At 42.3% G+C, this 27,155-nt stretch overlaps 1 protein-coding gene across 3 annotated transcripts in view; it reads left to right on the top strand.

Annotated features, from left to right (window-relative positions):
• SMARCAL1 (SWI/SNF related, matrix associated, actin dependent regulator of chromatin, subfamily a like 1) overlaps positions 1 to 25,131 on the top strand; it is a 52,043-nt gene extending 26,912 nt beyond the window's left edge. For all 3 annotated transcript variants that reach the window (XM_045559038.1, XM_045559036.1, XM_045559037.1), the window contains exons 11-18: positions 1,437 to 1,577; positions 4,784 to 5,002; positions 10,977 to 11,047; positions 14,314 to 14,416; positions 19,534 to 19,716; positions 20,772 to 20,872; positions 21,771 to 21,867; positions 24,835 to 25,131. In XM_045559038.1, the coding sequence (XP_045414994.1) occupies positions 1,437 to 1,577; positions 4,784 to 5,002; positions 10,977 to 11,047; positions 14,314 to 14,416; positions 19,534 to 19,716; positions 20,772 to 20,872; positions 21,771 to 21,867; positions 24,835 to 25,053 (1,134 nt within the window). In that variant the 3' untranslated portion in view covers positions 25,054 to 25,131. The remainder of the gene's footprint in view (positions 1 to 1,436; positions 1,578 to 4,783; positions 5,003 to 10,976; positions 11,048 to 14,313; positions 14,417 to 19,533; positions 19,717 to 20,771; positions 20,873 to 21,770; positions 21,868 to 24,834) is intronic.
• Positions 25,132 to 27,155: the final 2,024 nt, after the last annotated feature.

The following is a 27,155-nucleotide window of genomic DNA, read 5'->3' as shown; positions in this document are numbered from 1 at the left end:
CCCCTTTCATTGAAATGGTCTTAAGCCAAAGCAAGAGATGTTACAAACATCATTGAAGGAACTCATTGTTATTCTAATGAGTCTGCATTAAACCGTGCAGGAAATTAGAAGGCTTAGGTAATTGAACTGTGGAAAATTATAGCTGGAGAAATTCATAGCCCTCCCATCATAATAGAATTAGATATTGGCAGTTGCTGAGAGGGCAAAAGTGCATTTTGAGAATTGTATGTATTGTATATTTATAAAGAATCATTTTTCTTCCCAGTGTTGCACCTTTATTTATTTATTTTTATGAGGCAGTGTATCCATTTGAAAACCTAATTTCCTTCCCTAGGTGATTTATTGCATATGATTGCTTTATATTACTGTCATTAACTCAAGGTTACAGTGGTTAACAAGCTGTTTCTAGACAACTGAGCTCTATAGTAGGGTCCCTTCCCGGAGCTGAAATGAATTTTACCTCCGGTGATTTGTGGTGATTCATGTGCCAATATAGTTGAAACTGTCTCCTTTTTTATTCTCACCCTCTTTCCCATCTTAATAATAAGTAAGATATTTGGGTCTGATCTCCTCGAACAGGTTGGCGTCAGGGTAGGGTGGTGAGGAACCTGGAGTTTGTCCTTGGAATTGGCCAGCTATTTATTCCCATCTTAGCCACTGCTGAGCAGGCTGCTGCAGACCTGGGATGAGTTTAGAGAAAATGGATCCAGTTCCTACCTTTTGAAGTCCTTATTAACTGCAAAATGAGCCTAAGTCAGGGATCTCTAGACCCGAAGCGTTGTGAAGCTGAATTACTGAAATCCTTATTTGTCCTTTACAGAAATCAAATGGAGCATATACATAGGCATTCCCTGATACCTATGGGAATGGGAAAAGGCCGGTCCTATGTGTGTGTCGTTATCCAGTAATGACATCCAGTAAGTTCAACTTGGATGTCAGGAATCCATTCTGGAGGAAGTGCAGACCTGTTGCTCTTCCCCCTCCTCCTATCCGAATGCTGAACTCTTCGGTTTTACTCCATGCTCCTAGGACACGGACTAGCTGCCTTCTGAATTCTTTTCAGCATATAGTGAACATTTATTGATTCCTTTGTGCTAGGCACTGTGCTACAGAAAATAAAGGTGAATACCACCCAGTCCTTGATGTCAAGAAGCTTTTGTTTTAGTGAGGGAGACAGAAAAGATACAATTCAGTGTAATGTGTTAAGTGCTAGGATAGAGCTCAGCAGAGGAGGGCTGTGACGGCAGCCAGGACGGACTTAAAGGAAAGGAGATGCCATCTAACTGCTTGCGTTGGTAACGCCATTAGGTTCTCTCAGCACACATGGTCTTCCTCTCTGGAGGCATCCACCTCCTCCCTCACTGGGGCATTTTGAACATTCCGTATATGATCCTTCCTCCCTGTGTTCAGAACACCTTTGGCTGTTTGTCTTCTAGGTTGCCAAGAGGGTGATCCTACTGTCGGGCACACCAGCCATGTCCCGGCCCGCAGAGCTCTACACACAGATCATTGCAGTCAAGCCAACTTTCTTCCCTCAGTTTCATACCTTTGGACTTCGCTACTGTGATGCCAAGCGGGTATTTACTCTTTCTTCCCTCCCTAGCCCACCAGTCCCTCACCCCAATTTTGACACTTACCTTTCTCCTCCTTCTCTCTGGTCATGGTGTGATCAGAAGAGCACTGGCCAGGAAACTGGCCCAAGATTTTAGCTCTTCTGTGCCCCTAAGTGTGACCTTGGAGTATCCTCAAGGGTGAGAAGAAAATGGTCCCTCTTAGTTTTAATGGTTGTGGTGATTCTAGGTGAGTGTTTTTCAGTGACGGGGCCAGCGGCTGGTGTGTAGGTGCGTGGAGCTTTGAGAGCCAACTGCTCTTACCCAAGGTGATAGCTCCCCCACGACGCACAGTGCTGGGGCCTTAGAAGAAAAGTCCATGTCAGATACTGGCCTGAGAGAAGGTGGTGGCAGCGAGGCAAGCTGGAGGTGAGGCTGCGGCCCTAGGCAGAGGGAAGAAAGTAGATGAGGTAGGTCAGGGACTCTGCATGGGAGGAATATGAAATAAAAATAAAAAATAAATCCTTTCTGTGCAAAAGAGACAAAGGAGAGCCTCTGAACAGGTAGTGGGAGCATGATCCCAGGCTGCCTTGGGAGGGCTCTCCTCAGCGAGCCCTTGCCCTTAAACGTTGACTCGTTATAGTGACTTGTGCCTGGTCAGGAGGCCAGAAGCCTCTAACCCACAAATTATTTTTATGAATGTGGTGCCAATAGAGCAGGTGCCTCTGGACCTACAATCTGCACAGCTTTAACTCTCCAGACCTGTCTGGGGAAGCCCTATAAGCACAAATGCATTGCACTCCAAACCTCAGTTTCTAAATCCATGTGGATTCAGACCTTGGAGATTCTTGTTTTGTGGTCAAGTCACAATATACCGACACTTTGGAGAAAAGGCTGCGGCTTACTCTGCAGGCCATCTATGCGGGAAAAGCCTTGCTATGCAAGTTTATGCTGTACATAAGATTGTCTGCCTTATTTTTAAAAGACTTTAAAAAAATTTTCAAATATTTTTAAAATACCTGCTTAACATTAAAAAAGTATAATGTAAATTGTAATGCTTAGCAAAGTTAATTGCAAACCATTTTTATTGAGGCAGGAAATTTCTCAATTATTGAGTGTATTTATAAGCCATATACTTTAATCAAATCTGTAATTCACTTTCCCGGTGGATCAATCCAGATTAGATTGATCGTACATAGTTTTCATGGTTCCTCAAAACTCTTCATGTGTGTGATTTGGACCTCTGTCCTATTTGCAAACAATCCACTTTCTGAAAAGGATCTTCTCTTCCTTGACTGTCTGAGTCCATGGGGTAATAATGTTCAGGTAGCAAAGGAAGGGGCTGAAGACAAATTCCTTGCCTTTGCTCCCTGTGCTGGCCCTTCCTGTGTTCCCAGTCTGAGACCACTGTCTCCTAGTCATCTCTCACATCAGAAACTGAGGCACATTCTTGAATTCTGTTTTTCCTTCCTTCTCACTGCCCTCCCACCCCAAATAAATCACACATAAACCATTGCCTTTTTTCTCTTCACATCTTTCCTTCCGCCTAGCCCAGTGCCTGGTACGTGGTAAGTTCTCAATAAAAGCTTGTTGGATTGTGATTGTTTCAAAGTCCAGTTTAAAATCTTTGGTATTACTGAGTTTTAACCTGCAAGATTAAGAGCTGACAATGTTAGAACTTAGGGGTTTGATAGTTGTCTTAGTCCATTTTCTGTTGCTGTAACTGAATACCACAGCCTGGGTAATTTATTGAAAATAGAGGTGTATTTAGCTCATGGTTCTGGAGGGTGGGAAGTCCAAGAGCATGGCATCAGCATCTGCCTGGCTTCTGGCGAGGGCCTTGCTGCTTCAAAACATGGCAGAAAGCATCATATGGCAAGAGGACAAGAGCATATAAAGCCACCAGTCCCGTCATAGGGGCCCCACCCTCATGACCTTATCCAATCCTAATTGCCTCCCAAAGACCCCACCTTCAATCAACACATGAATTTGGGGATTAAGTTTACAACATTTGAAATTTGGGGAACACATTTAAGCCATAGCAATATCCAGATTAATTATGATCTACTTGTTCCCAGCATGGTTTTTATTTAAGGCAGCCCGTAGACCAGGGCTGCTTTTTTTTCTTTTCTTGCCAGCTTCAGGCATTAAGAGGAGGGACCGAAGAGAGCACCTCATGCTGAGCTCATTTGTGACCCCATAGCTATCTAAAGTCATTTGTTGAGAACTTTCTGTTAATTTTAGAGTATTTTTTTAAAAGAAGAAACAGCTTTTGATTATTTTATTTCTCCACCTTTGACCGTCTCTTCCGCTTCTCAATTTAGCGGAGGTTTATGGGACACGTGCCCTGTCCCCACGATTATGCTGGGCTCCTTGGACCTCTGAAAAGGATAAGCCCAGCCCCTACCCTCAGGGAGCTCACTGCCCAGCGGAGGGTAAGGCAGGAGAGCAGATGAGCCCCCGAAGATACAAGGTTGCAGACACTGACTCCCTGATTTTCTATAGGACTCTAGAAATCAGTCCTGTTGAGTCCAGTGAGATTGTTGGTAAAGGATATGGTTTTTTTGTTTTTTTTTTTAAGGATATGGTTTTTAACCCTATCCTGCCTCGGCCTCCCACAAGCTACTAAGCGAGGACCCGTGTTTATGAAGGACTGCCCAGGGACTCAGCCAGACTGGCAGAGCCTGTGTTGTGGGCCCCTCCTGCCAACCCCACCACCATCAACAGCAACATTGCAGTGGCTTTTACTGCATTGTACTTGGTTGTGTTGGTGTTGTCCATACTGAGGAACAGCAGTTTTTTTAAGTCCCTGTAAATCTCATCAAATAAAGATGTTATTGGCCATATTTATTACATTGTGCAGTGGACGCCCTGGGGAAGATTTTTTTCTGTGCTTAGTGTACAGGAATAGTCTGACAAGCTGAGTTTTTTGTTTTTTAACAAAATGGACACCCAGTCACTTGACTTTTTGCATTCGCTGCTGGAAAGGTTAGTATAGAGTTGTAGAATGCTACAATATGTGTTTTTTGTTCATCTCATTCCTGACTTTTTTTTCTGTTTTCCTTTCTGTTTCTCATTTGTCTAATTTGGGGTTTATTTGTCCCTGTAAAGTCACTTGAAGTTCTCTGAGCTGAGCCCTGGTGGTTGTGAGAAGAGAAACCTGCCCGGAGCTCACGGCCCTGTTGGAAGCGGCCTGTGAGGAGTCTCATGGGTCTGTGTCCCCTTCTCCGCAGATGACTTGGGGGTGGGATTACTCGGGCTCCTCCAACCTGGGAGAGCTGAAGCTGCTGCTGGAGGAGGCCATCATGCTGCGGCGCCTCAAGGCCGACGTCCTTTCCCAGCTGCCTGCCAAGCAGCGCAAGATGGTGATGGTCGCCCCAGGGCAGATCAGTGCCAGGGCCAGAGCTGCCCTGGATGCTGCAGCCAAGGAAATGACCACCAAGTTCAAAACTGTGAGTCTGGGGCTGGAGGCGGGAATTTGGAAGCAGACTTGTTTAAGCATCCCTTCCCTGGAGGGGCCCTGCGGAAATGACCCAGAGTTCTTTCAACTCACCTTCCTGTAACCTTTTCCCAATTCCCTGGGCAAAAACAGTGAGCCCATCTGACTCCTGAGCCTGCCCACCTAATCTGTTTTGAAAATCTCTTAGTAATTTGCAGTTTTATGCTTGTGTGTATCACTGTTGATGGATGGTCGTAAAGGTAAACACAGCAGCAGCAGGATGGTGATATTATTCTGATCTCAAAGAAAGTTGAAATTATGTTCAGTGTATTTTGAGAATGTCTCAGTGTAGGAACGAACAGTTGTTTGAAAATTAGTCCTGCATGTATCTAATATATATGTTAACCCTCTGACCATACCACATCATTTGCATTAGTTAAAATAACAAGCGAACACATACAACAAAATAAGAGTTTTCAAACTCTTAACCTTTTAAATCCCTATCACAGCCGTTTATGCCTGGCAGGAAGTTGGCATTCTCCTTTTACAGAAAGAGAAACTGAGGCTCACAGAGATTGCGGTTTGCCCAGGGTCTCATGGCTGCTCTATGGCAGAGCTGTGGCTAGAACCAAGCCTCATATTTTAGGGTTCTTTCCATTATGGTAGTTTTTTCTTTTCAAAACACTTTTATTATAATATTTCATTCCTTTCTTTAGTGTCGTCCTGTGCTAAGTGCCATAAAGTAATCTGTAACAGCTCCATTTCTATCCTCTTTGGATAAAACCTTGTAATTTTCATTGTCAAGAAAATAACAGTGATTGTTGATATTTTTTGACATTATCATAAAGCATTATCTGGGCTTGATATGACCCCATATAAAGAAACTTAGATATAGATGAGATCTCAGCCTTCTGAGAGATTACAAAATAAATAAGAATGACAAAAGGCAGAATGCATGATGTTTTTAGTGTTATTTTACCTTGTGACGAGCAAAATTAGCTGAAAACTTTTAACAAACAGGTAGGATAGAGAATGCACTGGCAAATTGTTAAGCTGTATTATGCTATATTACATATGATAATCTGGATGGTCTGGGAGAAATGAGCAGGCATAATCTCTTTGCTGTTGCGTTTTGAAACAAAGTTCAGCAACACTGATATGGACATATAGACCAGCATCTTAAATTATATGTCAGTGGAACCATGAGCAGAACCAGGGAGCTTTTTCGCTGAAACCAATCTTGGTCTTTTTCTGATTTCTACAGATAAAATTTAATTAGTGGAACCTTTAATGTCTGCTGACTTTTATCTACTAGTGAACTCCATCAGACAAGAAAACCAGTGAACATGTATAGCAAATATTAATGGAAAACAGACATGCAGTATTTTTAGATGAAAGATCTGAATATTTATATCATGTTATATTTTTTGCTAGAGATGTTGTTCCTTGTGTGTTCGAGATGGAAGTAAATCTATTAGCGTTTCATGGGATTCCCCAGAGAACTTTCTGGCCTATACTGGTCTACCTCCTGAACCAGTTTGAGAACAGCTAATGTAGACAACTGAAAAAGCAATTATTGGGCAATTGTATTGAGGAGAGAAGTCACATTGACTTTGAATTATATAATACGGCCAAAAAGAGAAACAAAGAAATAGAAGCAGTGAGGATTTTGCACTTAGTGCAGCAAAGTCTGAAAGTATGTTTTAAACTAAAAATACTTCTTAAGGTTCTACCAACTTGAGTAGTTCTTCAAGTTAGATGAGCAGCTCTCTTCAAAGGTGATTTCAGATTCAACCTAGAAGTTGATTTCTTAATTTATTGGTGATGATAAGAAATTGACTAGGATGAGCCATGGGAATTAGGAATGTTGGATGTTTTATAACTTTCCTTAAATTCTTTGGGATATTTTAATATTTTCTTATCAAGAAAACGGAGCCACAACTCCCTTTTGGTGCTAGAAAAGTACATAAGGATAATGCCAGTTGCCCAGAGTCCTACCTGTTGTGTGATTATCATCTTTGCTTCGTAAACGCCCCAGAGTCTTAACTCTGTTTTGCAGATTATGACAGTGAAGCCTCAATTGCAGTGTACTTCCTCAAGGATCCAGCTGAGAAAGAGCACAGAGCTCTTCTCAGTCTCCAGCACTTGAGAGTTGCTATCTGCTTCCTTGAGTCAGGAAAATTAAGCATTTATCCCTGAAAGACAGAAATGGAGTTGGTACAGACTACCTTCAGTATGACACTGAAGCCAGATACCACATTCTTTTCGATCATGAGATAAGTCCTTGAGAACTTGATGCCCTTTTGTGTTTTAATGTAATGGAAAATTCAAGTAGAGAATGAATTTGTGTGTGTTGTGCTTTTTGGACTATCACAACCTTTCTACATCGAAAGTCACTGATTTGGTGCGTCTCTAAGCCAAGGATCTGATCAGGATCATCGTTCTAACTTAATTCAGGACGAGGAGTCAGCATTACCTGGGGGCTGCACTGGAGCCTGTAGACATCCCTTCCAAACCGGCCTGGCCATGAGATCCTGCACTGAAAGAGTTAAAATAGGGATGGTTTTAGTCAAATAAGGAATCTACAGAAAGCCCCCACCCCTAGTTTTTACAGTTACTTTTTAGCCCCAAGTTTCCCTGCGGTTTTGCACCACTTGGCTCCAGCCAAGTAGTTCTGACCTTTCTGTAAAGAATTCATTCTTTTCTTTGTTCCTTCACACCTTTCCATCTAGGGGAAGACATTTTTTAAAAAGCTTTATAAAAAATTGGTGAAGCAGCCAATTTATAAAATATAACATATAATGAAAGCTTTTTTTATTTTGCAGCTGAAATAATAGACATCGCTTCAGAGGCTGAGGAAAGCAGACTGTAATCATCTTTTGTCTAAAGCCATTTTTTCAGCAGCAAGACCAGGAGCAGAAAAATGGAACAAGTCCATGCAGATTTCCTGGTGACGATATTAGTTCCCCTTGCCACTTGACAATCCATTCAAATTTCCAACATAGAAAAATGCAAAAACTCCAGTGGATCTAATTTAATAAGAGTCTAGGCAGGAACAAAGAAGGCAGGTTATTTAAAATTTCCTGGCTGAAAAAAGTGAGATCATTAATGGATAGTATTATGTCTACACAGTTTGAGGGAGTTTTTTTTTTTTTTAACTATTGAGTCTTCCCACATTAAAAATATAATAGATGTCTACTATATAAAATTTGAAAAATAAAAGTACTTATAATAAGTAATATTTATTGAACACATGCTACATGCCAGGCATGATGCTTTATATTAGGTGCATGTAATTCTCACTCTCTGCCCAGATTTAGGGCCTCAGAGCTGACACACGTGCTGCAAATTCTGCTTCTGCCATTTAGTAGCAGCGTGACAGGAAAGGTCACTTGACTTTTTTGCCTCAGTTTCCTCATCTTTAACAATGAGGATAGTAGTACCTTCCTCAGCAATGTTGATTTTTCAGTGAGTTAATGCAGATACAATTCTTAGAACACTGCCTGGCCCATAATAAGTATTAATATTATATGAGTGTGTTGTTATTTTTATTACTTTACTATAAAAAAGAATCATGTTTTATGTTACATAATTTTGGCATATATCACTTGGGTATTTTTCTATAGTTATATATATTTTGCTTTAAAATATATCTGTATATAAATACATATATAAATATGTATTATTTGTATAATAAGCAATAATATATATTTTAAAAGCAGAATTGGGATCATACAAACATACATCAAATAGGAGGAAAACAGCTTACAAAACTGTCTCATGAAGATGTTTCCATGTTGTTAAAGGTTCTCTTAAAAGATAGTAAAGACTGCATAGTGTTTTCTCACATGACTATAATTTTGCCAATCATTTTTAGTTGGACCTTGAAGATATTTTCAATTGCTCACTATTGTGAGTAATACTATACTATAAAAGTAGCTAACATACGAATTTGTGCACATCTGATTATATCACGAGAGTAAATTTTCAGGAGTAAGTTGCTGGGATGTAGGATATGGGCATATTTTATAGGTGTTTGGTCCATATTGCCATGTCATCCCCAAAAGCGTTGGCCCAGTGTACCCTCCCACCAACCGTGTGTGATAAAGGTGCTTGTTTCTTTACACCCTCCTCAGCTCTAGGTGCTGACTCTTGGGGCAAGGTTTCTGAAAGTGCTTCCCATCGTGTCTCCATCTGTTTTGCCCTTTGCTTTCTTAGGAAGCGTGGAGTGAGTGTGGGTAGGGGGAGTGGACAGGCTCTGAAGGACGAGGGTGTAAATTCACAGACTGAGGCCGGCTGGCGTACATCCCAAATGACATGCACACTCTGTGCATGAGGTCACCGTACTCTGCTAGGGACCACATTGTGTTAGAGGGTCTAACCTGCTGCTGGGGACCCCTAGAGGTCCATGAGTGGACTCATGAAGTCTGTGAGCTCATTTGCCAGAGGTGAAGAGTTGTTATGTGTGTCCAGAGCCTGTCACAAAGTAGGAAGGTTGGTGGCTGCTGCTGCCACGACACATGTAAGATACCAATGGGATCTACTGTCCAGTCAGTGCCCTCACCGCTTCCTGTGGTCCTGGGTATTTTTCTTCTTTCCTGGGAAGTCCTAGAGGAAAGACACTGTTTAAAGCCAAGAGCTGTTTGGACCAGGCAGCTTTTTCTACCATCCATCGTGTCAGTAATTTTAAGTACAGTCTGGGTGTGGCTGCTTTCCTGAGTTATTGAGAACCCAGGAAGAACAAGTCCAGGGCCGTGGGTAGTATTGCTGATGAACCACTTCTTTGTTCTGTGAGGCAGCTGTCCTGTCAGTCACTGGTCTCACAGAGCCCAGGCACGAGAAGACGGGTGCAGCTATAAACCCATGCTTGATGGTGGAAGGAGATGGCCGCCTGTCTCAGTCCATTCAATCTAAGTCCATTCACCTTAGATTGGATAATTTATAAACACGAGAAATTTATTGCTCACAGTTCTGAAGGCTGGAAAATCCAAGGTCAAGGTGCCAGCAGATTCAGTGTGTGGTGAGGGCCTAGTCTCTGCTTCAAAGGTGGCGTCTTCTCACTGCATTGTCTCGTGGCAGAAGGAACAAACAAGCTCTCTCAGGCCTCTTTTATAAGGACAATAATCCCACTCATGAGAGCTCTTCCCTCATGACCTATGCACCTCCCAGATGCCCCATTTCCCAACACCGCTGTATGAAGATTAAGTTTCAACATATGAATCTTGGGGAGATACAAACATTTAGACCATAGCACTATCCTACCAATGAGGGTAAGAGTATCACCTCTGGGAGGCCAGAGCAATAGTGTGTTATCTCATACCAGTATGAAACTATTTGAGCACTTCCTGTGTTAGCATTCTTTATTAGGAATAATTTAGATGCAAACCTTAAAGAAAACATTGTTTCTTCTTCTGAGAAGTTAATTACCTTACGTGGGAGACAGACCAAAATCATGAATAATGGTTTTGAAATGATACTAGGATAGACTAGTTGGGGTTAGTTGGAATTGATTCAGTAAGTCTTGGGAAGAGGTAAATTTGGTCAGTCGGGTACAGACACAACTTGGGGAAGAAAAGGGGGAGGCAGAAAGCAAGCTGGGCAGATGTCACATGTACGTCATCACCAGCCTGAAGTAAATAGGTGTGCCTAGCCAAGGCAGCATTTCAGTGGGTCACGTGGGTTTGCTGTGTATGGTGAAGCCCTACCTAAAATGCTTTACCAAAGAGCTTTTGTGTTGCTTGCCTGTTGGATCCTTACAACAGTTCTTGGAGAGTGACAGAGGAGCTGTAATTCTGTCTCTGAGGACAAAAGCAGAGACCAGGCAGTTCCTAGGACTTGGCCAAAGCAGAAGGATAAGTCACCGTCAGTGCCAGGGTCTCCTGACTCTGGCGATTGGTAGTTAGATTTGTAAAGCTCATAGTAGCGATAATTCGGTCAGCCTATTTCAGAGTGGGGGGACTTTAAACTTGCAACTTCTCTTTCAACAGAAACAGGAGCAGAAAGAAGCCCTCATTCTCTTCTTCAACAGAACAGCTGAAGCTAAAATCCCATCTGTCATGTAAGTGGTCACTAAGTGTCGTTATCTTTCTGTCTGTCTCTCTCTCTCTCTTTGGGAAAAAACCAAAAAAATAATTATTACTTTAGTCTGCCAGAATGGTTTTACTGCTCTCTAAGAAGTGATCGGAGATTAGAATTATAGCTGCCTTGAAAATAAAGTTTAGGGCACTGTGGGCTCGTTACCCACAAGGCATAAGTTATCCTGTAACTAGAGCCACTGCCAGGATGTGCTTGGGCTCCTAAGAGATCCTGTCCTCCCCCAAGTAGGCTGGAGCTGCTGCTACTTAAAAGGTGGGGGTGGGGTTGTCACTAACACTAAAAGGAGAGTTTTCCTCTTGTTACAACTGTGGTAATTTGCCTTTAGGAAGAAAATTAAAGGGAGAAGCTGCCTTGTGGGGTCACTCTGGACTTCCCCAAAGACATGAGGTTTCATCCTTTATTTACCTAAAAGACAAATATCAAATTTGGCTGGAGGCGATGGTTCACGCCTGTAATCTTAGCACTCTCAGAGGTTGAGGCAGGAGGATTACTTGAGGTCAGGAGTTCAAGACCAGCCTGAGCAAGACCAAGAGCCTGTCTCTACCAAAAATAAAAAAAAATTAGCCAGGTGTGGTGACACATGCCTATAGTCACAGCTACTGGGGAGGCTGAGGCAGAAGAATCATTTGAGCCGAGGAGTTTGAGGTTACAGTGAGCTGTGATGAGCCACTAACTACACTCTAGCCCGGGTGATAGAGTGAGACCCTATCTCAAAAAAAACAAACAAAATTTTAAAAAGTAATAAAAAAAAAATTTTAGTTAAAAAATAAAAAGGCAAATGTCAAAGTTTGTTCAAAAGATGCGAGCAAGTAGACATTGTCACACTTAGTTCTCTCCACCTAATAAACTAAAGGTATAGCAATGATTTCTATTCTTAGAATTATTCATTGACTTTTAAAAATTTCAATTGTTTGCCTTTCTTAAAGAAAAACTCACTCATGTTCAGATATCATTGTGGTAGAAACTTGAGGCAATTCTAATGATGTGCAGTTTGCCTAATTCTTTATTGTTTAACATTCATGTGAGATTCTGGCAGGATAACAGTCCAAGTGATGGAATTACAATGAAAATGGATTCCGTGTGGGCTGAGCGGAGCCAGGCTGGCTGTGGGGACTGAGATCTGGGGCTAAGTTAAAAAACACAGCCCGCCCCACCCCTTCGCTCGGCCCACTGACCTCCCCTCCATACCCTGCACTGTGGGGAGACAGGGTTCCCGGCATCACTCAAATCTACGATGCCCCATAAAAAGACTGCTGAATACCGGCCGGCTCTCCTTCACCCCTGGGCACTGCCCTTTTCATTTATGGTACTGTTACGGGACTGATGAACTCCAGATGTGGTTTTTATGGCCTGGAAACTTCTCTTTCAGAAATGAACCTGAATTGCTCCCCAGCCCCCGACCCATTTCTCATGTGCTGCTAAGGACAGATGGCGAGGGTGTGCGTTCGTTCCTTCCCTCGCTCCTTACAAAATTCAGGGTCTGTGGGGTGCCTCTCATCGGGTGTTGGCCCAGAACCATCCATTTCCCTTAGAAATTTTAAAACTAACCATTTTACCACCTCATAAATAAGCTTTGGTCGTACCTCATAGATACTTTTTCAAAATTCTATGATAAATTGTATAGTGCTTTATAGTTTCCAAACAGTTTTTACGTCTGTTAACTCATTTCGCATTTACAAGCATCCTTGTGAGATCATATAAGTCATACTGGCTCCATTTTAAAAATGTAGACAACTGAGTAAATCTCTGGACCTCAGAGTCACACAGCCAGTAAGTGGAAATTAGATTGTAAATCTTAAAAACCCCTTTCCTCTGCTTGTTATTTTTCTTCCTCTTTTTGCTGTTGTTTGTTTTTATTTTAATGGGCATCTTTTAACATAAAAGGCAAGGTTATTGTGGTAGGCACATATTTCCAGCCTGGGAACTTAGGGCCTTATAGAAGGGTGTAGAGCAGCAAAGCTGTGTCTGAGATGTAGAGGGGAAGAGACCTGAGGAAAATGGGGGCCAGTGGCTTTAATGAGACCACCAAGTTGATTTTGTAGCCTTGTGACTTTTTGATGCCATGGCAATAAACTTTTTTGCTTATATCATGGCAAATTTTATGTCTCTCGAAATAATTAAAGTCAATTCTATTAGTATCAGCAATTCACAAATTGAACTCAAATCTGGTACCGTGGTTAGTCACAGTGTTGTTTGAAAATGATTCTTAGATGTTTAGAGGACAGTCGGGTTAACCTTTCCCCGACCTGAGATTTGTCCTCTTTAAGGAAGGCTCTCTAGCCCTAGCAAGAGAGCTAGACTCTTGTCTCAAAAGAAAAAAAAAAAGGCAGAGTCTGCTCTCTGCCCAGACACACCCATGTCTGGGGGTGGCCTCAGGCAGAGCCAGGGAGCTCACTTCCCCTACCCTGTGTCCAGCACTTGCCTGTTTCAGTTTACTGCTTCTTTGGGATTGTGCACCCTCTGCAGGGTACTAATCCGGCAGGTCAGGTGGGACTCCCCACCCCACCCCACAGCTCCCTGGGGGTGGCTGCCTACCTTTAAGGCCAGGGCTAAAGATACGCTGTGGGAAGTTAAGGAAAAACACAGTGGATGGAGAAGAAGTAAATTAAAGGGAGACCAAGCAAACGAGATGCTTCCCTCTCCATGTTCCTCTGCCTTGGAAAGGAATTGGGTTAGCACTGACTGAACGGTTCGCTGGCCCTGCCGTTTGAAGTCTACAGTGGGCGGGAGCTGGAGAGCTTCCTGAATGTCTCTTCAGTGTAATCACTTACTTCTCAGTGTTGAGCTTTTAGAAATCTGTGTACTGTGAAGAATCCCTTAACCTCCGTAGGTGTGTTCACATCTACAGGAGACACTTCAGTTGTATTGAAAATACATTATAGTGATACTAGCCGCTAAAGTGAAAACTGTTAATTATCTTCTGTGATCCCAGATAATGAGAATGTTTCAGTAACATACCAGAGACACATAAAACATAAGAATACTTTGATTTGTTTGTGTATGTGAGATGACTAAAAAGTATGGAACTACTCTCTCCTCGCCTGGCAGCAGAGGGCTTCCCCACAGCTCCTGCCGTGGCATGTTCTAGTCGCACGACCTGATGTGAGGGAAGGGGGGCGAGGGCAGGTGCCCTAAATGAGTTTGCTACAGATGTGGTCATTTTTAAGTAATTGACCTCAGCTGGATGAGTATATCTTTAATCTATTTTGTTGTCTTTTTCAATTGCAGCGAATATATCCTGGACCTACTAGAAAGTGGAAGAGAAAAGTTTCTAGTGTTTGCACACCATAAGGTGGTTCTGGATGCAATTACTAAAGAGCTTGAGAGAAAGGTAAGCTCCCTTTGAAATTCAACACAGGGTGCTTTTGTTGTTAGAGGCCAGTTGTTCTGAGTAGGCTTGGGTCAGATCTAAGCAAAGCGAAGTGATGGTTTCTGGAAATATTGCTGAAGACTTTCTGAAGAAGAGTTCTTACTTGTAGAACCACAGTGGGGTCAAAATATTTCCCCAGCTGTGTCATTTTAACTTCATGCTCTAAACAGATGTCCCAGGAGTCTTGCTTTAGGGACATCTCCCAGTGGCTCTTCCATTATTCTGCACAATTAATTACAAAATTGGCAAGAGAGGAGATAGCCAAATTGTTCTCTTGTGTGGAGACAAGTGTTTGTATGAGTGCCCTCTGCTTTTCCTTCCTTTTATTCCTCATTACTGCCAAAGCGCCTTTATTAATTGCACATGGCAGTGTGCAGACTTCAGTACAGTGTTTTCTGGCGCTCATGAAATTGAGTGAAAAATATCTAGAAGGATTTCCAAGGATGTTCATTAAAACTAAACACATCATATTTTCACTCCCTTTTCATTTTTGGTTAAATTTAAAACCATAAATTGCCTTTTGTCTAACTTCAATAAATGGTAGCATAGTGTAAGCATCGTGCAGTTTACTTTTTCGCTCAACATTGTTTTTGAGACTTCTCCATCCAGCGTTTCATTTGTAGTTCATTCACTCTGCTGAATCGTATCTCATTGGATAACTGTGTTTGTCCATTCTCCTGCTGAAGGACACTGTGTTTTATTTACAGCTTTTGCTATTAGTGTTCATATTTTTGTATATGTGTATATATTTGTGTCTCAGTATTTCTGCATGTTTTGTGTATGTGCCTGGTGTGTCCAGTTATGTGCAGGTGTGATCTTGCACAGTCATTGAATAGGCTCATCTTCAGCTTTTCTAGGTATTTTCAAATTGCTCTCCAAGGTGGTTATTCATGTTTATAGTCCCACCAGCAGCATATAAGAACTCCTGCTGTTTTAAGTGCTCATCAATACGTTATTATCAGACTTTTTACTTTTGCCTATCCAATGAAATGAAATTTCATCTTATTCTCGCTTTAATTTGCTTTCTCTGACTACCAGTAAAATATGTATTCTTTTATGTGTTTATTGACCACTGTAGCTCTCTTCTGTGAATATTCTCTGTGTATCCTTTGACCTGTTTTTCTGTTGGATTGTCTTTTTCTTATTTAGAAAAATTTCTTTATCAATTTCTGGATATTAATCTTTTATCAGTATGCTTCTATCTTTTCACTTTGTTTCTACCAAACAGGTTTTAAATTTTTACTTTAATTTTTAATTATATTTCAAGTTTATCTGTATTTTCCTGTATGGTTTGTGCTTTTTGTGACTGATTTAAGAAATCTTTCCCTACCTGAGGTCAAGAAGATTTTTCTCCTTCTTTTTTTTCTTTTTTTTTTTTTTGTGAGACAAAGTCTCACTCTGTTGTCAGGGCTAGAGTGCAGTGGTGTGATCGTAGCTCACTGCAACCTCAAACTCCAGGACTCAAGCAATCCTCCTGCCTCAGCCTCCCAAAGCACTAGGATTACAGGCATGAGCCACTGCACTTGGCCTTGTATGATTTTTTGTCTGAAAATTTTAGAGGTGGATCTTTAATCTGCATAGGCTTGATTTTTGCTTACAAAATGATGCAGGAAGCCAGCCAATAAAATTAAAAGCTGAAATCCCTGGGGGAAAACCAGAGCTATCTTTATTTTCAAGAAACCTAGGACAATTAATTAGAAAACTATTAGAATGCATGAGTTTAGTAGGGTACCTGGATCCCAAATTAATATACTACAATAAATTGCCTTTTTTATGTACTAGCCATAACCAATTAATAAAAGTAATGGGGGAAAGATCAAGTTCACAGCAACAAAAAATACAGAGTACCCAATAATCTCACCGAGAAGAGTATAGAAATTAATGAAGAATTGGAGAGACTTGTGCCATGCTTCTCTGTGAAAAGGCCAAAAAGTATAATACAAAAATGCCAGTCCTTCCCAAATTAATTTGTAGGTTTAATTCAGTTCTAATAAAAACCCCAGTTGGATTTTAAGGGAACTTTATGCCATTATTCCAAAGGATATCTCAAAAAATAAGCTGTTTGAGAAAGAAGAGCTATATTGGAAGACTTGTTCCTCCAGATATTAAAATCTAATATAAAGCACCAGAAATTAAAACTCAGTCATGCTGGTCCTAAAACTGGTGGCCAGAGGAGTGGAATAGAATGGATAGCTTTTTACTGTGAATGAAAAACAAATAAGTGATCAAAGAAGCAACACAAATCAGGCTTAATTTCTTCAACAGATAAAGTTTGAGTAATTGGCTAAGTAACTGGGAAAGAGGGAGGATTTAAGTGAAACTTTACCTCACTGTTTAGTATATTAAGTTCCAGGTGAATCAAAGATCTTTGCAACCATAAAGTACTAGAAGAAAATACAGCTGATCACTGGATGGGAAATGACTTTCTAGGCATAAAAGCAAAGAAATTGCTTAAAATTTTGATTCATTCTGTCACACACTTACCAAGTGGTAAAGTCATGGTTTTTTTGTATATTTGGTATCTTTTTGCAGGACAATTTGCCAGTAACTTAATGTATGCACTCACTTTTCTATACTTCACTTCTAGGAATTTGTCCTAAGGAAATATTCAGACTAGTGCAGAAAGATTTATGTACATGAATATTAGTCATGTTGTTTATAATACTCAGTGATTAGAAACCTAAATGTGCATCAGCAGATGTACCATTAAATAAATTGTAGTTTATTTAGCCATAAAAAATAATAATGTGAATCAGTGGTTCTTAACTTTGGAGCTCATTGGACCCTTTAAGAATCTGAGGAAGCTCTAAAATTGAAGCTATTGGTATCTGGTTAGTATATATTAGTATGAGAAGATGTCCATGATATATTGTTAAAAAGCTATTCACAGAATAATTTTTTAAAATTGTCATGCATAGAAAAAAAGCCTAACTAATATACACCAAAACATTAATGATGATCATCTCTAAGTGGTCTTCATTATCTTTTTAGTCTTTCTGTACTTTTGCAATGAGTAGTATTATCTTTATAATCAGAAAAATTTTAAGATATTTTTTAAAATAAAATAAAGGAACATTTGGAAAACGACAGGTATATTAATATAAGGAAATAAGCCAGAGAGACTGTTAGCAACCTATATGACATGCAAATAATAGCCTTTACCTGTAAAGGTGATACTAACTCCCAGTAGAAAAAAAATGGAAAAAGTATATGAACAGATAGTTAGTTCATCAAAGAAGTAACACTGATAGCCAACTAAAAAATATGAAAAGATTCAATTCCACTTGTAATCAAATAAGTGAGAAATGAATAAGAATTTTTTTTACCCCATCAAATCAGCAGAGGTTTCAAGAATGTGTACTGCTCACTGTTGATAAAAGTGCGCTTAGATGGACATGCGATTTCCAAATTGGAAAGCAATTTGGCAATAACAGCAGCCTTAATTTAGTTTTTTCCTTTTGCCATAGTACTTTGATTTTGAATCTAGTCTAAGGAAATAACCAAATGTTCTCATCCTTTAAAATTTTTTTTATTTTTATAGCATTACTGAGGTATAATTGCCATATAATAAACTGTACATAAAGTGAACAGTTTGTTAAGAATCAAGGTAGTGAACATATCCATCAGCTCCTAGAGCTTCCTTGTGTCCCTGCTGCCCCTTCATGCTCTCCCGTCTCCAGGCAACCTTTTGCTGTGGACTAGTTTGCATTTCTTAGAGTTTTAGATAAATATAGAATCATTCAGTATGTTATGCACTCTTTTTTTTTTTTTCAGTCTTCCATGTTGTTGTGTGTATATTGATAGTTTGCTCCTTTTTAGAGCTGAGTGACATCCCATTGACTGGATGTACTATAAGGGTTTTTTTAAATCCATTTGCCTATTGATGAACATTTGCCAACTCATCCTTTATAGGGAAAATTTGAAACTCCTTGAATCTGCAGAAATAGAATGGTTAAATTATACTATTGCCACATAATGAAATATTATAGAACCATTAAAAAGGATGTTTTAGAAAAGTTTTTAATAACTTCATTTATTTACAGTGTTTATTGTGAGAAAAAAGGATATACAACTTTTTTATTTAAAAGATATACACACTGAGAAAAGAGTGACAGGAAAAATAGATTGGTTAGATTATTAAAATTTTTAGTTTTCTTATAATATTTACCTTTATGATTAGCAAAAATAAATAAATTCCCCTTAAAAGAAAATAGCTAAAGTAAGCATGCAGTTACCATATAACCCAGCAATTGACTCCTGGGCATTTGCCTCAGAGAAATGAAAACTTAAGCTCAAACAAAAACATGTACACAAATGTTCATAGCAGCATTATTTGTAGTAGCCCCAAATTGGAATCAACCCAGCTGTCTTTCAGCAGATGGATGGTTAAGCTGTGCTGCATCCATACCATGCAGTTTCTCAGCAATGCAAAGCCGTGAGCCACTGAAACGGGAAACAGTTTGGATGGATCTCAAGAGAATGATGCTGAGTGAACAAGCCCATTCCAAAAAGTTATACATTATAGATTTTATAGAACATTTATATACCATACTTGAAACAATTTAGAAATCCTGGACAGATTAGTGGCTGCCTAGGCTTGGGCCTGGGGGGAGGGGAGGGAGGTGAGTGTGATTATGAAAGGACTGCTACAGGATCCTGGTGATGTGGGAGCTGTTCAGTAAATTGACTATGGAGGTGAATACATGAAAATATACACAGGGGATAAAATTGTGTAGAACACACACACACAAGTAAAATGAGAAAGCTGAAGATCAGTGGCTTGTATCAAAGTCAATATCCAGGTTGTGGTATTAAACTATAGTTTTGTAAAATGTTACCATCGGGGAAACTGTGCAGAGTGTATAAGGGATCTCTTTGTATTATTTTTTACAATGGCATGTGAGCATATACAACTATCTCAATACAAATTTCAGTTTAATAAGAAAGAAAAGACAGGTTCTGAAGGCAGTGGGCTGGGTTGCAGCCTGGTTCTGCACTCGGAGCCGCGCTGGGTGCAGCTTGCTCGGAAGCCCCTGGCGCTGTTGCAGCCCACCTTGGTTCCCTCCCTTTTCCCGTAGCACGTGCAGCACATCCGCATCGATGGCTCCACCCCCTCCGCGGACCGGGAAGACCTGTGCCAGCAGTTCCAGCTGTCCGAGAGGCACGCCGTAGCGGTGCTGTCCATCACTGCCGCCAACATGGGCCTCACCTTCTCCTCTGCTGACCTGGTGGTGTTTGCCGAGCTGTTTTGGAACCCAGGGGTAAGGGACACCAGAGACTTGGACTCCCCTGGACATGTTCATGGCTGGAGGCAGGAGGGAGCGAGTGTTGGCAGAGAGACATGGTTTCATTTTCTTCCATTCATTATATTTTCCATATGTCAGTTTTCACTTCTTTTAAGCACTGCACATCTATTGGCTAGTTTCTAGGTCTTCACGGCAACCTGTAGGACTTTCGACTTCATTTTATTAATGGGAAGATTGAAGCTTTAGAGGGCCAGAAGGAATCTTAGGCTTCATCTCTGATAGGAGGAAATTGAAACACAGAGAGCTAAAGTCATGAGCCAGGACTGCACAGCGATGCCTTAAGAGGAGCAGGTGGAGCACCAGGTGCCAGCCAAGGCCCTGGGCTTTCCAGCCTGTGCCCTGTGTAGTGCCCGTCATCCTGAGCTGGATGCCAACCGGGCCTCCCACAGAGTGACAGCAGTAGGTGTTCCCCGAGCATCACCTTTGTGCCCGCTGGCCTTACCTGACCAACTGAGGGCTGTGACAGCAGATAGAAGACATTTGCTTGAACTCATAAAATTTTCTACTAAGCTGCAGAAAGAACGTGTTTCCCCACTGGTTGTTCTCATACAGTGTGGCTGTCGTTGGCCATGCATCAGTGACCATTCTACAATAGAAACGATGCTCATGACTTTAGGGCTTGCCACTGTATAAAGACACCACCCTGCCCCTGATTATACAGTGCGCGTCTACCTTGGATGTGATCATTTTAGTTATTCAGAAGGTGACTGTTTTGACTTCACGGACCCTCATTGGTCCTCCCTGCACACCAGGAGCGGAGCCTGGGCTCGCTGTCCTTTTCCAGTGCCCAGCACAGTGCCCGACACTCAAAGGCCAGCCACAGACCTCCCGCCTGAGATTCTATTCCCTCAGTCAGAGTTTTGTTTGATTCTCTGTCATTTGTAGGTCTAAGAGACAGTCAATGCTTTAAGGAGGGAGGGTTGCAGTGGGGCTCGGGCCAGAGTCTGCCTGTCATGGTGGCTGCAACTGCAGCAGGCCTTGTCGAGCAGTTCTGATCCTTTGGCACGCAGGTGCTGATCCAGGCTGAGGACCGGGTGCACCGCATAGGACAGACAAGCTCCGTGGGCATTCACTACCTCGTGGCGAGAGGCACGGCTGACGACTACCTTTGGTATGGCTTGGCTGGGTGGCCTGGCATTGGAGTTGAGCAAGGGTGGCCACCGATGATGTGTTTTCTTTGCTCCCTAAGTGCTTCTGCTTTTGCTGAGGGCTTCAGGGATCCACATAGAAGACTCAGTAATGCCCTCTCACTGTCATCATGACCATATCTGGCCTCCTTCACTAGCGTTCACTGGTGGCTTGCAGGGCACAGGAGGAATAAGGAGATGTGGCTCCTTTCCCACTGGTCTGAGACAGGGTGAGGAACGGACTGGTAACATGAAGATGGAGTTTAGTTTGTAAAACACTCTGCTCCCAGCTGTGAAGGCACTTTTTAGGACAGGGTGACAGCTTCCTTGTAATGTGCATTGGTGTGGTGTGCCACACCTCACAGTGCTGCTGCTGGACCACAGGGAGAAAGTGTCTTACCCTGCACCATGTAGTGCTTCATCAGCAGAGCTGGGTCACTTTTCAGCCACAGGGATTTGTGTCAGTAAATGCTCCTTTGCAATCCCATTTCCCCCTTCCTGATAGTAAGTTTCTTCATCACCTCATGAGTTTCCACTACTTGTCTCTGTTTCCTACCTTATGACCAAGGAGTCTCACCTTTGCAATATATGTGGGTCACCCCTACCTCCCTCTGTTTGTTTAGTGGATTTGTTAATTGGGCAGCTCATAACATCACCAGATTCAAAGTTTGAACCTGATGATATTCTTAGGCCTAAATTGGAGGTTGCTTTACAGTTGGGAGGGGGCAGGTATTTCAGGATGGGTGTTTGTGCCTTGAGAGAACAAAGATGTGAAACAGTAAACAAGTTGCAGTCCCATAAGAACATGGAGGGTGGCCTCATTTTCATCAGTCTGCTGGTTCTGTGCAGGTCGTATTCATTGCAGCTCATTTCTCCCAACAGGCCCCTGATTCAAGAGAAGATTAAAGTTCTGGGGGAAGCCGGGCTTTCTGAGACCAATTTCTCAGAAATAACAGAAGCCACTGATTACCTCTACAAGGTAACACCAGCAATGGCACCTCGCCCCTGGAGCAGGGGGAGGCGTTAAGCTGCCTGCCAAGCCCTTGGGTCCTGAGTGGGAGGGCGTGAGTCACTCCTGGGACCTCCCTCAGCCCTGGAGCTGTAAACGACAGGCCTGCAGTCACTCAGGTCCACGTGTGCGTCCCTTCATGGGGAGACGAGGGCACCAACTCCCACAGCTTCTGACATTCCCTCATGGATGCTGAATGCTGCCTCTTCCATCAGGCCGTTAGGAACTGACAGAAAACTCCCTGTGGCAACTGTTGAGTTGTTGTGAAAAGTACATAGCAACCACCACACGGCAGGGCCACCACAGGAACATGTCCCCAGCACAGAAGGGGGAGTATTTCAAATAGGGTACTGGGTTTAGATAGCGTATTTTCCCCTCTGTCGTTTCATTTTATTCTCAGTGTCTCTCTATTTTATAGAGGGGTAAACTGAGACCAGGCAGGGCAAAAGGACCTGCACAGATTTGCAGGGCATGTGAAGCCCCAAGGGAGCAGGCTTCCCGACTTGGCCCAGCCCTCCTGTGACATCAGCCCCTCATTACAAAGGAGTGTAAGAGGCTGCCAAGCATCCCTCCATGACCAGGCGGGCCTTGTCGGAGGTGCTGAGAGGAAGGCTCACGTGCCCTGGGCCCACCGTATCTGCCCTGGCCTCAGCATTCAGGCCCCGTCGTATCCACGGCCTCTTTCCTCTGTGTCAGTGAAACGCAGAGACTTACGAGGCTTGTCTTCCTTCACCAGCTCAGGTGCTTGGCAACGAAGGCGACAACTACCTCCCGGAGTGTGGAGAATTGTGGGTGGATTGTTTCTGACGGGAGTCTGGACGAGGTCTGAGCCTCATGCCGAAAGGCAGCTGTCCAGTGTAGCTCATCAAGAAACTGAGGTGCCTTCTCCTTCCATGGAGTTGCTGAGTATCACAAGCTGAGTTAAACCAACAAAGTCTTGTAGCTGACAATGAGATTGATTGTTCATTTTACATTTACTTAGCAAATAAATCCTTTCTTTTTAATGTGATTATTGGGATAAATAAGACTCAGATCATCTTTTTAAATGCAGAGGATAAATTACCTTTTAGACATAAACAGTTAATAAGCCAATTTTAAGACAACCATATTTTTAAGCTTTTTAAAGACCTTTCCAATTCAGTTGAATGTAAATATGTTAACAGAGCCTAATGACTTTTGAAAAGAAAGAGCCTTATTTTTAAAGGATTCTCACTTGAACTCATTTATTCATCCTGGCCTTTCCTTCAGTTACTGTGAGTTAGTTAACAATTTCTGTCTAAAATACAAGTGCAAGATAATATAAGTGAGATTTATTAATATTTTGATTAATACCTATACCAATTTGTTTTTTTATTAAGATAGGGCTAAAAATTTTATTAACTACTAGAACACAAAAATGTTGCTTCCTATGTAGAAAACAAAAGCAGAAGAGGTTATGTCTCACTAAGATAGCTTTCTGAGAAGGGAAATGAAATATTAATCTGATCTTGGAACTTGCTTCCAGTTAATGATACATGCTCCAAGTTAGCATATACTATTGCCCTCATAATTGCACATTAACAGCTATGTCTCCTCAGAACAGGCTGCCCTGCAGGACGGCATTTCCTTGACTGGCAGTTGTTGAAAAACAGACTGATGAGGGTGTCCTAGAGGAAGACATGTGCAGTGTTTGGGGGGTCAGCCTTGATCTTTAACATCACTTCTAGAAGGCTGGGATCCTGAAAGGCTAGGATATGTGGGGTGTAGGTTAACTGAATAATCTGGAGTTCTTACTTGACATGCTCCCATGATCAGTTTTCAAGGAACTTCACCAATGTGGAGGGATTCTGCTAAGCAATAGTGATGGAATTGTGGCCAGTTAGGTTGAGACCTAATTATAAAAGCCTGAAAAGCCAGGAAAGCAAGTGTAAACTTGATGAGGTAGACACAGGGGAGCCCAATGACCTGACAAAGAAACTCTTATTAAAGGATGGGGTTGGGGGATTGGGAATCAGCCTGGCAAAGACCGGTGGCTGATTGAGATGGAAGGAAGCCTGCGGCAGGAAGTGCAGTAGAGCTACCACAAATCCACATGGTACAAAGTGTGTGGCCCTAGTAAAGAGGGTGCCTGGAAGTAGAAAAAGGAACAGATGGGAGGAACAAACTCACATGAACTAAGGACTCAGGGTGCCTGGTGATTGCAAGCAGGGAGGCTGCAAGAATGTTCATAGACTGTCAAAACCAGGCTTATGGGAAGAGAAGCTGGTTTGGGGTATAGGAGTAAGATGAGAAATGGTTTGATTTTAAATAAGTTTAGTTTTATGAAACTGGAATGTCAGTGGAAAATTGAAAATGTACCTCTGGATTGAAAAATGATCAGGGCTGGGAATTAAGACCTAGGAGAGATCAGCACAGGGGTGATGGTGAGCCCATCCTGTGTTGTGGTTATAACCTCTGGGCTTGGGTTTAGCACTGCACCATTGTCACAATGGATAGCTGCAGTTGGTGACAATTAGGCAAAAGTGGTAGCTGAACACATGCTTTGGGAGTCGAATTACAGTTAACTGACCCTGCAGTAGAGAAGGGCTTTGGAGGAAGTGAGATCTTGGGAGCTAGTTCAGTATTGAAATACTGATTTGGAAAGTTATAAGGGAGAAAACATTTCCAGCATAAATTAATAGCATACGAACAGCTTTGTTGTTGCTTTCACAACCATTTCTCTTTTTTTCTTACTAACCCAGTGAACTACAGAGAAGATAAGATGTCAGACACTAAAGCAGCAAGGCTGCTTTAGTGATAGTTTGCTGAGATGACCTGCACTCACCAGCATGTAGCTCCCTGATAACTTAAAATGTGCGATCTCTCACCTTCCTGTTCTCCTGCCAGCCACCGTGGAGGAGAGTCAGTGATGGAGCCTGAGTTCTTCCTTTTATCTTTTCTTTTCTTTCTCTAATGAAGGACCCAAAGCAGAAGAAGATCTATGACTTATTCCAGAAGTCCTTTGAGGAAGACGGAAGTGATGCGGAGCTCCTTGAGGCAGCAGAGTCCTTTGACCCAGGAAGTAGTTCCCAGGACACAGAGGACACCATGGATGAAAGCACACTGACAGCCAGTCCACCAAAGAAAAGAAGATTTGAATTTTTTGATAATTGGGACAGCTTTACCTCTCCCCTGTAAAAGGGGTAAAATAATAACAGCAATAATAATAATAATAATCATGGGATTAATAAATAAATTAAGGTATTTTATTTTTAAGCCCTGTGCTTCTCTTGTCATTGCAGCAGTGCCTGTGTGTGTCTCCAGGATCGGTGGGATCCCAGGCCACTGTATTATGTGTATGTGTGGCCTTGCTTGGGGATCTTGCTTAACCTAGGCTCTTCTGGCTTAGAAACGGAGACAGCAAATTGTAGTAGTGGGTAATTCACATTCTTTATTTAAATAATGTGCTTCCTACACAATCCCTGAAATCTAGGTTTTTTTTTAATGTAATAACGTATTTATAGAGCACCTAATATGTGCCAGACACTGTCCTAGGTGCCAGCAATAATTCACTGAACAAAAGAGAAAAAGTATGAGCCTTTGCAGAGCTTATACAGGGGGAGAAGCAATGGTTATAAGCTGTGTCTTCCAATAAAACTCTTTTTTTGGACACAAATTTGAAATTCATTAACTTTCATGTGTCACACATTATTCTTTTGATTCTTTTTCCAGCCATTTAAAAATGTGAAAACCACTCCTAGCTCACCAGCGGTACAGAAACAGACTTGGGCTAGAGTTTGCCCATTGTCCATAGTTTACCAATCCCTGGTTTACAGTAGCATGGCCAAGCTGGATATGTGATTTTAATTTTTCTAATAGAACATTTTAAAAAATTTTAAAAGATTAATAATTTATTTAATCCAATATAGTCAATCATTTTAACTTATAAACAATATTAAAAATTATTAATGAGAAATTTTACATTCTGTTTTTTGTGCTGAGTTTGAAATACTGTGTATTTGATACTAGCAGCATCTCAGCACTGCAAGTGCTCGGTAGCCACGGTGGCTGGTGGCTCCTATGTTGTACAGCTCAGGTGTGGACAGTGACGAGGGAGTAGAACGTCATGCAGGGAACAGCGATGGTGATAACGCTGCAGACACGGGAGCCAGAGGATGGGGAGCTCACAGATCGTGGTAAGAAATCTGGGTTTAATTCTGAGTATAAATGGAAGCCACCGACTGGTTTTGAGCAGGGGTATGAGGCGATCTGATTATATTTCCTAAAGGTAAAAAATATTTCACACTGACGCATGTGTAGAAAGTAGACCAGGAAGGATGGGCAGAGGGAACGATTAGGCAGGAAGCTGTTGGGCCATCACAGCCATCTGTGGCGGGGTGCTGAGGTGTGGCTGAGTGTGGGTCGCAGTGTGGAGGAGGTGAGAAGTGGTCAGATTCTGGATGTATTTTGAAGGGAGCACTGAAAGGATTAGAAGATGGATTGACCATGGGGCATTTGAGAAAGAGGCTGGGACCTAGGTTTTTGCCTGAGCAAAATGGTAAGAGATAAATCAGAAAGATGGGGAAGGGAAGGCTGGGGGCAGGGTGAAATTGAGGGTTTGGTCATGGACTTGTTCGGTTTGAGGTGGCGGGGATCAATCTGTAGTAGACTCAGGGACACTCCACCCAGTTCCTTTTTCAGGAGAGACTTGCCCAGCTGCAGGGAGTGCACTTTGCAGGTGGCTGCACCTGGCCACAACTGCCAGGTTTGTCTTAGTTTGCAGAAAGCCATGACCGGGCAAGATGGCATGGAGGCTGGACCATTTTGGCTGGATGCAGGTCACCTCTGGTGGGCGTTATTAGCTGCAGAGCTCCCCACTCAGGATTGCCCGAGGCTCCTGCAGACCTGCATCACAGTTTGCCTTCCCCTGCCCAGTGTGCCTCCTCCTCCTCCTCTCACAGACATTGATCCCTGATAAACATCTTGTGCCCCAAACTGTCTTGGTGTCTGCCTCTGGAAAACCCAACCTCTGGCAAGATCCAAGTGGAGATGTTCTGTAGACAGTCAGATATGTGAGTCCAGATTGGGGAAAGGTCAGAACTAGAGCTGTGGATTCTGCCTGACCAGGTATAAATGGTGTTTATTGTCATGGGGCTGAATGAGATCACCTAGGGCTGTGGTCCCCAACCCCAGACCTCAGCCCAGTACCAGTCTGTGGCCTGTTAGGAACCGAGCTACACATCACTGCCTGAGCTCTGCCCCCTCCCACCTTTCCGCACCCCCTCCCACCCCACTGTGGA

Source organism: Lemur catta, chromosome 8, assembly GCF_020740605.2.
Source record: "Lemur catta isolate mLemCat1 chromosome 8, mLemCat1.pri, whole genome shotgun sequence".
Classification (NCBI taxonomy): Eukaryota; Metazoa; Chordata; class Mammalia; order Primates; family Lemuridae; genus Lemur; species Lemur catta.
This window is presented reverse-complemented; position numbering and strand designations above follow the sequence as displayed.